This window comes from Coffea arabica, chromosome 1e (genome assembly GCF_036785885.1).
Source record: "Coffea arabica cultivar ET-39 chromosome 1e, Coffea Arabica ET-39 HiFi, whole genome shotgun sequence".
NCBI lineage: Eukaryota > Viridiplantae > Streptophyta > Magnoliopsida > Gentianales > Rubiaceae > Coffea > Coffea arabica.
This window is the reverse complement of record NC_092311.1, coordinates 4,816,682-4,829,214: the sequence shown is the minus strand read 5'-3', so window position 1 is coordinate 4,829,214 and position 12,533 is coordinate 4,816,682. Positions and strand designations below refer to the sequence as shown.

Here is a 12,533-nt window from a genome sequence, read left to right as displayed (position 1 = left end):
AGATGATTGAGTTAGGGAGAGAGTATGGTTTGGTGATAAGATAGGAGAGATTGTAAGTAAGAAATTCTTGATTAAATGATTGAATTAGGGGGAGAGTAGAGTTGAATGGTAAAGTGTGAATGATTATGAATAAGAGGTCGTGGTTACCTCTCGCTTAAAAAAAAAGGAAGATGATGATTGAATTAGAGAAAGTCCAACAAAACTCAAAAGAAGAAAAATGGATAACGAAAGAGAAGTCGTGAAATTGGCTTTTCATTCTAAAACTTTTGTGGTAGCCAAAGAAAGTGTTTGTTTGCATGAAAGTGGGTGAAGCAGGGGATTTCACAACACAACAAAACTTTTGCTTGTGGAATGTACTTGTCTGTATACTTCATGTGTTTAATTATCTTCTCAAGTGTTACAATTGATAGTTTTGTTTCAGAGTGTAAACTACAATTATTTATAGTTCCGGGTGCAAACTGTAATTCACCTATAGGATGGTCAAGTGGACACTGTAGCATGTGTTTCAATACTGTTGTTAATTTTGAAAAGTAATGAGCTAATTAAATCACCAACTAACCAACAGCCCAAAGCTGTTGGCCACCGCCATAGTCTTTAAGATTTGGTAGGATGGGAGGTTAAAGATTTAAACCTAGTCTCTCAGTATTTGTCACTATATATAACTTGCGTCTTGCCACTTTAAGTAATTTAAATTCATACGGGTGCGTAATGCATTTGTTTGATCCGATGGTGGTTGAGTCTTGATTGGTTCCCCAATAGGCTCAATTGGGCCCTCCCTTTAGAATGAGTTAGAGTAGGAGCAGGAGTAGAAGTAGGTGTACAGTAGACAAGTGACCATTGGCAAAAAAAAAAAAATTAAATCACCAATTGCAACCGTACTTGGCGTGTGCACCAACTGCAACTGTATTTGCCTCCCATCAAAGTTGTCACTTAATGTGGTTTCTCTTAAATCCATATCCGATGGCGGTTTAATCCCTATCGGTTCCTTGTGACCCTGTTAGGTCATCCCCTAGATAGGATCTTTTAGGAGTAGGAGTAGGAGTAGATGTAGATGATGACAATTGATAAAAAAAAAAAAAAAAGCACGTGAAACACCAAAGCAATTATCTAAGGTGTATTTGGTAGATGGATATTTGGGGCAGAAATAGGTATCAAAGTTAGCGTATTTATATTTATTGTTTTGTTGCTCACAATAAATTATTCAATAAAAATGTTAGATTTTATCGTCTATCATTCCCCACTTATATTTTAGGTTTCAAAACTAATTAGCTTTTTAAGTGAAACCCATTTCTCTTCTAAGGGTGTGTTTGATAAAACTAAAATCTGAAAATTGAAATTTGATGTCTAAATCCATTAAGTTATTGAATTGTTAAATATTAAATCAAGTACATTTGAGTATACATCACATTCAATGATAAATGAATAGTTTATCACTTTTTTTGGAGCAAGTTTTGTCTCAAAAATTCAGTACCACTTAATTAATTCAGATGTTCAAAATATTACTTCCATAGAGAGATAAAGAGAGCCAATTCTCAATTGCTTTGCAATATTTTCTCAAGAAATCAAGCAAAAAAGTTACCAATAATATAGTTCATAACCATGGGTGAGGGACAAGAAACCCTTTATTAGCTTATCTCCCTAAACTGTAAGTAATCCTTGCATAAATTCTAAGTGATATTCAATAATTCATTCCCAAAAAAAAAAGGAATATTTTCTAAGTTATTTGAGTCAGCTTTTTATCATAAAATTATAACTATGACTATATGTTATTTCGTGGAAGGGTGCGAATTTGAAGCAACCCAAATATTATTCTTGAAAATCCTGCCTTAGAAGGGGAAAAATAGTCTAAAAAATTTAGAAGGAAATGAGAATACATGGGCCTTTAAACGCTTGTGAGCCCAGCCCAGTTGCTGACACAACTTAGTGATCATCTTATGGGCCTAAATCATGGAAAAACGACTTGATGGTTCCTCAAATAGATATAGGCCTTCGAGTTCTTTTGGGTTTTATCTTTGGGAGCCAACAGTAAGAAAAATATCTCCACTTCAACTGATCCAAGCAAGAATCAGCTGACATTCTTGTCAGTTTTCAAGAACTGCTGGGGATTGTCTGCAGAAGAATGGAGTCAGTTTCACTGAAGCATGTGATTTCTGCTGCTGGCACTATATTTCCAGCAAGATATTCAAAAAACCCAATTCATATTAGAAGGGTTGGCACTCGTTCTAGACATTTTCCACTGGTTCTTTACTCCAAGAAATGGGATTTTCAAGGTACAATCTTTTCTTCCTACCATAGCCATTAATTTGTGTTTTTCTATTTCTTTTGTTAAAGTTTCATTCAAGTAGAACATGTTTGAATCCTTCTTTGCTGTAATCTGTCTATGGATATATTTACTTTTAGGAATAGGGGATGGATTCTTTTTTCTGTGTGATTAAGCGCTATTGACAAATGAGCTGGCTTGTTTTAGAAAGATAGATGATTAGGTTGCATGAAATGTGTTTGCTTTTTCTTTATTTTCTTTTCATAATGGTGATTTTTGAACTAGCAATGCGGGAAGTGTTTTTCCCCCTTGTAAAAAAAAATTGGGTGATGAATGAGAAATTAGTCTTGTACATATGTATTTCCGGGCTGCAATTTATTTTAGAATAGCAAAATGTCTTTGCTGGTGAACCAATAGAGCAATAAAATGCTTAATGTTTAGCAGCACCATTTTCCATGTTCTTTCTCTTAATTTTGTACGTAAATATTTTGTTTGGTTTTTCTATGATCTTCTGCATGTATGTGCATAAGCAAAAGTTTCGACTTTGTTGGAGGCATAGGGAAAAAGATGGTTCTTGGTGGGTTGTTTATAGGACAAAAATTTATGAGACTCAAACAATTAGGATACAAGTTCCATGAATTTTAAAGCATTACACAAGCACATGCATATGATGTAGTGAAATAGGTAAAACAACCTTCCGCCAGCCTTGGTTTTCTGAAATCTACCTTCAAGAAATTGTATGGGCGTCGTTTTACGGTTATGCTCTCTCCATAGCCGAGTCCAAGGAGTACTTCTGTACGATGGTTGGGACTTAAACCCCTACAGCTAAAAGAGGGACGAGTTGTACCCAAGAATATCACAGAGATAGCATGTGAAACATTTATCAATACCAGGCTATGGTGTAGCTCAATTTTATCATTTCCCCCTTTTCCTTGATCGTTAACCATCATCAGGATTACCATTCTAACAAATTCAGCTATTTGATCTTGTTCTCAGCTCGTAACAATTTGCTTTGGCATCTAATTAGTCAATATTAATAATTCCATGCTAAATTTCTGCTTCAGATTTTCAGGACTATGCAAAACCAGCTCAACTTTTGCCGGCCTCAGAAGTGCAAATTTACGAGCCTTCCTCACTGGAACAGATTTTTTATTCTCTCAAGGTGCAAAACTGTGAATCATTGTACAAAGTCAAACTACAGACTAGTAGCATGTATGGGTCCAGTCTAACTGATTCAAATGCTGGAGTGCTTCTTTGCTTCATAGATGATAACAGCAACTCTATCCTTCAAAGAATACCAGCTTCTCTGGCAAAAGATCAGTCGTTGCAGTCAGGTGACAATGACAATTCTGGAGTTCTCCATTTTAGGAGAGGCTGTATTGATGAGTTCATATTTTGGGGACCAAAACTTGAGAAGATTGCAGCCATTTGGGTAGGCCTTGAGTCAGGTAGCCTTTTCCAGATATGAGTTCCAATTCGGTGCACTGACTACAAAAGCATATCTCTTTGTGCTTGATAAAGAATTTAGGATCCTTTAATAAAAATTTGTCCCTGTTTTAAGTGAGAACATGATGAAGTTTCTCATTTTGTTAATTTGTCATGGAAGCTGATGCTATCTGTGACATTCAAAGTTTTCCTGCGAAGCTGTGTAAGTTTTGAGGGACTGATAGGAAAGAAATTATAAAAAAAAAATCAGTTCTGATCTCCATATGTGGTCTCTATTTTCTGCATAATACCAAATAAATGATGGTGGAAGCAGCATCTTGGTAACGATGGCTTATTGTATGAGGGGCTATGTAGTTTCCTGACCCAAGAAAAAGGGCTGCATGGTCAGGGGTTTTAAGCACACAAGAATGCAGAAACATTATAAACGGTTGGATATGCATTAGCAAGAATTCTAGTTGCAGAAGATTGCACTTATAAGTGTATTATAGTCTATTCACTCCTACTTGCTTTGCATTTTAATCTAACTATTAAGGAGTTCTGTTGAGATTCTAGTAAGATATTGAATCATTTACAGTGATTACCAATGGATTATGCAATTGATGAGCGTGAATGTTGCTGCAAAAATATCACTATGTGTCAACTGATCTTCACACAGAAGCTTTGGGCTATATGGACATTTTATCTAGGTTTCTATGAAAATTAATTAGAATTTTTGGGGAAAAAAAATGAACCTACCTGAAGCTTAAATTCATCCAAGATCCTATGGTGGTAAACTGGGTGTCTGAATTCTTAGACAATTAGGCAACTTATTAGGAGGTATGGATGAAGCGGCCAGGAACTCTTAAATTAACACATGATCCATGTGATGTACTTAATGATATAATAACAATAATGTTTGTGGGAGAATGAATTTGTGAACAAGAAGTTCTAATTCATTACGTTGTTCAAAAATATCTTCGATTTAGAGAAGTTTTAGGCATATGAATTGAATAAAGAATACAGTTTTTGAGATTCTGCTGATAATTATTTTCAGTAACGAAAAGATTAAACCTGCCACATTTCATTAATCACACTTTGATCATCAAAAAATGTATAAAACTGTAAAAATAGATGGTGATGCCTACGTTACTTGTTTCTGGGTTGAGTCATTATTCTTTTAGCCTGCTTTTTGATTCAATTTTTACAGCATTTGATTCTAATTCTTGGAGGTTAGTTATAAAAGGATAAAATCATTTAAGTACGTGCTTTATATGATCAGATGCTCAGACATATGTAATGCATTTTGTGGCATCTATACATCACAGTAATCAGATGCTTTGATATACTCTTCCTACATTTTTTTCAAAGGCTTAAAATAAAAACGACCGTCAACTGTCTTAAATATCTTTTGACTTACACTAGAGGGAAAAGAAATTTCATACTTGTTTTGCTTCATCCCTGCTATTTATCATACTTGGCAAATCCCTACAACTGATGGTGGTAGTCTTTGGTTGAGGAAAGCATTGGCCGTAACTTGATACTTTTGTCAGCTAGGACCAACTAAACCAATTATAGAAGGTTCAAATATTGTTCTAGATATGCTAACATGGAGGTTAGAGATGACACATACTGAAGAAAAACTTTAGGAGTTCCATTTCTTAGAAACATGAACAATATGAAATCAGCGAAGCTCATTAATCAAGAGAGTTTTTGGCTTATGATAAAAGTTGAACTTTAAGCCTGTCTTTATTTATAGAAGCTGATGCCAGCTCTTTAGGGCTTACATGAATAATGGAAGTCGTGGACATAATTTAATCTTGGTACACCATTGAGGAGAACTGTGTAACAGTTGTAACAGTTGATGCTTGATGACTCTAATCATAAATTCCCTAATCATTGCTTCTTTGGTCTCATTGACATTGTCAAACTCTGGTTTTACACACCATAAGTAATTTGTCATTAGCTAAAGGAAGACCTTATCTTTTGTGGAATATCTAAAATATGTTTTGTTTTGTCATATTCAGATGCTTGTTATTGTAACAGTTGATGCTTGATGACTCTAATTATAACTTCCCTAATTATTGCTTCTTTTGTCTCATTGACAATGTCATGCACCGTAAGTAATTTGTCATTGGCTAAAGGAAGACCTTATCTTTTGAGGAATATCTAAAATGTGTTTTGTTTTGTCATATTCAGATGCTTGTTATTGTAAGCTTCAAGGTACTTATTCAACAATCAGATCCTTGACTGTCAACTTAATTTGGTAGATATATGGTTGTTTCTTAGCTTTTGCTGGGTATCATACTGTTGCCTTGACTATGTTAGACACTTGCAATCTCCATAATCCTCTTGTTGCCAATGACAGGTCAGTGGAGATTAGGACAAATGAGCTTAACTATTATTTGTCAGCATCAATCCCCGTCAACTGAAACAGACAAGAATCCTGTGCAGTTTAGGGGTTTCCAATATGACTTTGGCATTGAGGATATACTACTTGGTGAAGCTAATGACTTTTCCATGGCAGAACTTAGACCCTGTTCAGTTACCGAACTTTCTGGGGATGTCATTGCCTCAGTAAATGACAAACAATCGCATCCTTCTTCAGTCGGTAGCCTGATTTTATCTAGTGAAGAAAGCATGAAGGAATATGCAGACTTGAAATTTTCGTTGTTGCTTTATGATGCAATGCTTATCCTTGCTGGTTCCTCAATTGCCTCATTCTCACTTGGAGAAAATGCTGCATTAGCATTCTTAACAGGTGGGATTGGAGGGTTCTTATATCTACTGTTACTGCAAAGGTCGGTTGATGGATTACCGGCTGCAGAAATGGTTCCAACAAACAGGATGGAAAACTTGGGTCAAATACTGGGAAAATCTAGAGGCTCACTGACAAGCTTAGTTTTGGCTTTTGCATTAGCTGTTATTGCTGCAAGATACATCTCAGGAGATGCTGCCAGGGTGTTGACACCAAACGACCTTATTTTCGGGATGGCTGGGTTCCTAATGTGTAAAATATCTGTGGTTTTGGCAGCATTCAGACCTTTGCCAACAGGCTCAAGAGAAAACAAGTGATTCCTCTAGTTATGTAAATAGCATCTGTACAGAACAGTCATACAGGAGATGTTCACCATCTATATTTCCAGGTGTCCTTAGGTGATTTTCCAAATGTAAAACAGACGCCGAGTTTTGTAGAATACATATACTCAATTTGCACAATCTCTGCACTCCTACGCAGGATAAGATTGCTTTTTCAGCAATGTTAATGGGATATTTAATAGGATTAATCTTTCCTACACTGACAGTGTATACACTATCAACGTTGGATGATTGACAACTATGCAAAATTTGAATTTGAAATTCAACTTTTGTACACATGTCATGAATCCAACGATGATAGTGTATACACCGTCAGTGTAGGAAAGATTTACTCATATTAATAATGTCTGATCATTTTGCTGTCATATTTGTTGGAGCATTTTATGTTGCTGCCTAAAGCTAGCCAAACAGAAAATCTAAATGCATCCGAAAGGAACTTGTGTCCATAGCAATCATAAGTTTCCGGATTAAGTTGGAAGTTCAGAAGTTTGTTCTCTGCTTTGTTTGTTGTAGAATGTAGGTTGTCAGATTAGCTAATTGTCATTTCTTTTGAAGATCAAAAAGTCAGTGCAAGATTGACATTGGGGTGCGGGATGTAGCTTGTAAGGTTGTGTTTGGATTGCATTTTCCGTGATTTTTCATGGAAAAAATACTGTAGCGATTTGATCTATGTGAGGAAAAAAGGTAATAGGGAAATGTGATCACGGAAAACGACGTAATTTTTCGACGAAAACCGGCAATACAAACAAAGCCTTAAGACTTGGTCAAGTCTACCGTGAAAAGATGTTGCAGACCTGCGTTTGCCGGGAGTCGAACCCGGGTCTATTGCTTGGAAGGCAATTATCCTAACCGTTGGACTACAAACGCTTTGAATGAGGGGGTGAGTCTTAGGTAATACTTTTGACACGAAGCCATGGATGTTTATCAGTCACCTCAAGGACAAGTTGTATCACTTTGGTTTTTAAACATTCAATCAACTTAAAAATGTTTCAAAATTGTTAGTAGTTAACAAGGATTTTAGTAATTTAATGTTTTCTTGTATAACTTGTGAACTGAAAAAACAACTAACTGAGAAAGTCTCAATTTAGTAACTAAACTTGAGATTTCAAAATTTAGAGATCTTGAGTTCAATCTCTCTTTTTCTTTTTCACTTCTTAAATTCTAATTTTTTCTTGTTGAAAAAAATTAGACGCCCTTTTTGGGAAACAAAAAGCCCACATATTGAGACCGAGAGAAAGTTAAAGGAAAAAAAAACAAAATTAAAGCACGAAGAATCAAAATAATGTTCTGGGGTGAGCAAGCAAGGGATGAAATATGTGTATCAATGGTGAAATATAAGAAAAATTTCCACTTTATTCAACCTTTAGTTATGCAAACAAAACTAATAGATCCCACGACAAGATAAAGGTTGTAAATCATTTTTAATGATTTTAAAAATTGCAGTAAACCGAGGTTGTCAGATTAGCTAAATGTATACCTGTCATTTCTTTTTAAGATCAAAAAGTCAGATTGACATTGGGGTGTAGGATGTAGCTGATAAGGCTTGGCCAAGTCTTCTGTGCAAACATGCTGAAGATATGCGTTTGCCGGGAGTCGAACCCGGGTCTATTGCTTGGAAGGCAATTATCCTAACCGTTGGACTACAAACGCTTTCCATTGAAATTAAATCTTAGGTTAATAACTTTGACATCAAGCCCTGGATGTTTTATTAGTCAAAAGTATTAACCTAAGATCAATCAACTTAGAAACGTTTCAAAATTGTTAGTAGTTAACAAGGATTTTATTAATTTAATGTTTTCTTGTACAACTTGTGAACTGAAGAAACAGCTAGTTGAGAAGGCTTCAATCTAGTAACTAAGGTTGATATTTCAAAATTTAGAGATCTTGGGTTCAATCTCTCTTTTCCCACTCCACTTCTTAAATTTAATTTTTTCCTGTCGAAAAAAAAAATTAGAAGTCGTTTTTGGGAAACAAAAATCCCACATATTGAGATCGAGAGAAAGATAAAGGAGAAAGAAACAAAATTGAAGCATGAAGAATCAAAAGAATATTTTGGGGTGAGGGATGAAATATGTGTATCAGTGGTGGAATATAGGAAAAATTTGCACTTTATTCAACCTTAGTGCTGTAAACAAAATTAATTGAACCCACCCACGACAAGATAAAGGTTGTAAATCATTTTTAATGATTTTAAAAATTGCAGTTAAGCTCCTTGTTTATGTATGGAACTGAAGTTAATCTATTTTTTATCAATTCTGAGTGCGATTAGATTGAACTTTTAACACACAATTTTAAATTATGTTCTAATCAAATCAAGCTTGAAACTTTAGATATTATTTGTATTTAACTTGCTTAGTTAATAATAATAATAATAATAAAACTTGCTTAGTTGGCCAACTAAAGTAAAACGAGCTCTTAGGTGGTTAGGAAGGTTTCGATACCAAAATACTAGTTTGGTTAGTAAATTTGCCCTGAATATGTAACATGAAGGAAATCTAAGGCATTATTAAGGATTGTAATTTTCTAAAAAGATTTTTTACATTTTTCGTGAACATATTTCTCAATCATTTTTTTAACTCATATATATCAAATCAATACAGTGCCTTTTTTTTATAAAAAAAAAAATTTCACAAAATAGCAATTCAAATAGAACCTAAGTTTATGATTCTGAGTATTAGAAGGGGAAGGGGCGGGAGAAGTTAGAAGTATGAATGATATCACCTGTTACATATTTATAGTTGGTTGATGGCTCAAGGCCCCTTAAAAATAGGGATAATTTTAGAAACCTCTATTGAGGTTTTTGACAATTTCACTCGACTTCTCCGAGGTTTTAATAATTACATAGATCTCCCTTGGTCCAATCAAATGACTAAAATGTCCTCCACTTAATAGTTAATTCATAAAGGGACATTTAAAACCGAAAAATACTTCTTATTATTCTACTTGTCATTTCCTTATCTCAAAGAACAATCTCTATCAATTTTTTAATTTCATCTCTTCGTCTCTACCACCCTCCATCTGTCTTTCATACTCTTTTTTCTTTTTCTCCTACAACCGCTTCCTTCCCTCACCAAATACCGCACTCCATTGTTACCAACTACACTACTATCAATTTTTTACCATCTCCAAAAATTTATCTGTACTTTTTTGTCTTATTATAAAAATTTTGGACCCTTTCTTTTTTTTTTCACTAGTTTTACTCTTTACAAATGTTAGCCAATTAAAGTTACCAAATTAAAAAGGTGCAGACTGTGGATTTTATTGTCAAACTAGGGGAAGATGAAAAAGGTGGCAGTGATATACATAAAAAAAATTAAATTGAGAGTTGGAAGATAAAAAAGTGACCATTATATTTGTTAAGCAAAAAAGTCTAACAATTAAAAAACTCATTGGTTCTTTCTTTTATTTACCTATTGAATGTGGTTTTACTATGAAGGTAGAATTTTGTCTCTATTTCTAAGAGTACTAGAGTAATGATGAATTTATTCTTAGGGACATAGGGGCATTTTTGGTTTAGTATTGGTAGTGTTGGTAGTGAGTTGCATTAGACAAGAATTAGCAAGTAATAAATTTTGAGACGAGTTGGAGTCACTGGACTTTATTTGCTTTAGTGAGTATGCCACGTATAAGAAGTTAAAGATTAAAAACTTGTTTTGTTTTGTCTTGTTCTCTAGAAGAAGGGTATTTTAGGATATTTGTCAAAAATTATAGGCTATTGAATCTATATTGTTACATAAACCTTAAAAGCGAGGGAGGTAGGTATAATTTTTGAAACTTGAGGGGAGCTCACAATAATTGTTGGAAACCTTGAGGGAGGTTTATGAAATTATCCCTAAAAAAATGGAAAAAGAAAATAACTTTAACTTAGGGTCCGTTTGTTTCGGGTGAAAATGTTTTCCAGGAAAATATTTTCCTAATTTCCCGTGTTTGGTTGCACAAAAGTTACTGAAAACATTTTCCTATGTAAAATATTTTCACTCATCTTATGGAAAACAATTTCCCTTCCAAACTTACTGAAGTTGTTTTCTGAAATGCATGCATCCCACCTGTAGTATGTTCCAAACTTACTGAAAACATCTTGTAGTATGTTTTTTTTTTTTAGTGTAAACAGGAGGACTCGAACCCAAGACCTCTTTCTTACACTCCCTCCCCCGTACCGCCAAACCCAACCCAACCCAACCCTCCCCCTAGTATATTCAAAAAAAAAAAAAAAAAAACCTCATCACGCTCATCCTATGCTAGTAATTAATTATGTATAATAGGGACATTCTTTTCTAGATAAACTTTCAGCAGTGAGAGTGCAAGATATATGTCACAATAAGCATTGCATGTGATTGATATTTGACACTAAATGGCCATCAATTTGTTTATTGCTTAAGGAGATATTTTTTATTCATATATACATTTCTCCAAGATTTTTTAAAGTTAAACAATGAGATAAATTTTCTTATTTTGCATGGGAAGAAGTATGTAGTTATAATGTGTAGAAAGTAAAGATAGAGATAAAAGTGAAAACATTTCAAAAGTTAAATAAACACCAGAAAAATGAAGTAAGAAAATATTTTCAATAAGCTAACAAAACACCTGAAAATGATAAAAGTGAAATGATTTTCATGGAAAATTACTTCCACGGAAAATATTTTCCCAACAACCAAACAGACCCTTAATCAGAATGTTTCTCCTGATTGTTTAGTGCCAAGTTTTGCATGGTTGTGCAATCATATTTGTTGCTCCCTTTAAGAAGGAATATTCCTCGTTAGCAATATGTGTGCAAATGAAATTAAAGCAACAAGAATCAAAATTGAGGTAGGGTGAAGTATGTGCATCAATTTTGGAAGGTAGGAAAAATCTCTCTCTTCATTCAACCTTTGTGCTGTAAACAAAACTAATCAAACCCAAGACAGGCTCGAGGTTGTTTATCTTGCTTAATGAGTTTGAAAATTACGGTTAAACTCCTTGTTTATGTATCGCACTGAACTTAATCTACTTTTTATCAAGTCGAGTTTAAATCAGTTGAACTTTTAAAATATAATTTCAAATTTGTTCTAATCAAGATAAACTTGAATTGAGTTTTAAAACTTTAACTATTGTTTGTGTTTGACTTCATTAGTTGGTCAATTAAACCAGAACGAGCTCTTAGCGAGCTATGCTAGTTTCAAATATCAAAATAGTTTGGTTCGTCGTCAATCGACTGAAGTGTTAACCACGGGTTTTGTGATACTAATGAAATCTAAGTTTCTGATTCTAAGTATTAGAAGAGGAAACAATTTGGTTAGTCTATTTGCCCTGTCAATCGAGTTAAGTGTTAACTATGAGTTTAAGAAATGAATAAAATCTATGTTTCTGATTCTGAGTATTAGAAAGTAAGGAGGGACGAGAAATTAAGAGTATGAACGACATCACCTGATTTTTTTTTTTGATAATAAAATAGAATAATTTTATTAATCATGAGATCGAATTTGCAACAAGTGCAAAACAAATAAAAGATGGAGGAGAGTTTCTCCATATACAAGAATCTGAAAGATTAACAGCATACTTAGCAAAGTTATGAGCAGGAACATTAAATGACCTAGAAATCCATGAAACTTCCCAACACATGAAATCTTGACATAAGACAATGGTATCATCAATCAACAAGCCACATGATGAATCGTCAGATTCCAAACGGTCCAGCATTTTGATTGTTTAATGCCAGGTTTTGCATGGTTGTGCAAGCATATTTGTTGTTCCCTTAAAAGAGGAATATTCCTAA

The 12,533-nt window shown here is 34.1% G+C and overlaps 1 protein-coding gene and 2 non-coding genes across 3 annotated transcripts; 1 reads left to right on the top strand and 2 right to left on the bottom strand.

Annotated features, from left to right (window-relative positions):
• The first annotated feature begins 2,014 nt into the window (after positions 1–2,014).
• On the top strand, positions 2,015–6,901 carry LOC113698301 (uncharacterized). Its single transcript, XM_027218090.2, has 3 exons — positions 2,015–2,270; positions 3,325–3,708; positions 6,051–6,901. Exons 1-3 carry the CDS (start codon positions 2,120–2,122, stop codon positions 6,755–6,757), a joined length of 1,242 nt encoding a protein of 413 aa, XP_027073891.1. The 5' UTR covers positions 2,015–2,119; the 3' UTR covers positions 6,758–6,901.
• A 675-nt stretch (positions 6,902–7,576) lies between these two features.
• TRNAG-UCC (transfer RNA glycine (anticodon UCC)) lies at positions 7,577–7,648 on the bottom strand. The gene has a single exon. It is a non-coding gene; the product is annotated as a tRNA-Gly (tRNA).
• Positions 7,649–8,359: 711 nt separating this feature from the next.
• Positions 8,360–8,431, bottom strand: TRNAG-UCC (transfer RNA glycine (anticodon UCC)). Its single transcript has one exon. It is a non-coding gene; the product is annotated as a tRNA-Gly (tRNA).
• Positions 8,432–12,533: the final 4,102 nt, after the last annotated feature.

Excerpts from the sequence above, each read along its gene's own strand:
- LOC113698301 (XM_027218090.2), top strand. The coding sequence starts at position 2,120 with ATGGAGTCAGTTTCACTGAAGCATGTGATTTCTGCTGCTGGCACTATA. Across the intron at positions 2,271-3,324 it reads CAAGAAATGGGATTTTCAAG|ATTTTCAGGACTATGCAAAA; the intron begins GTACAATCTTTT and ends TTTCTGCTTCAG. Across the intron at positions 3,709-6,050 it reads TTGGGTAGGCCTTGAGTCAG|GTCAGTGGAGATTAGGACAA; the intron begins GTAGCCTTTTCC and ends TGCCAATGACAG.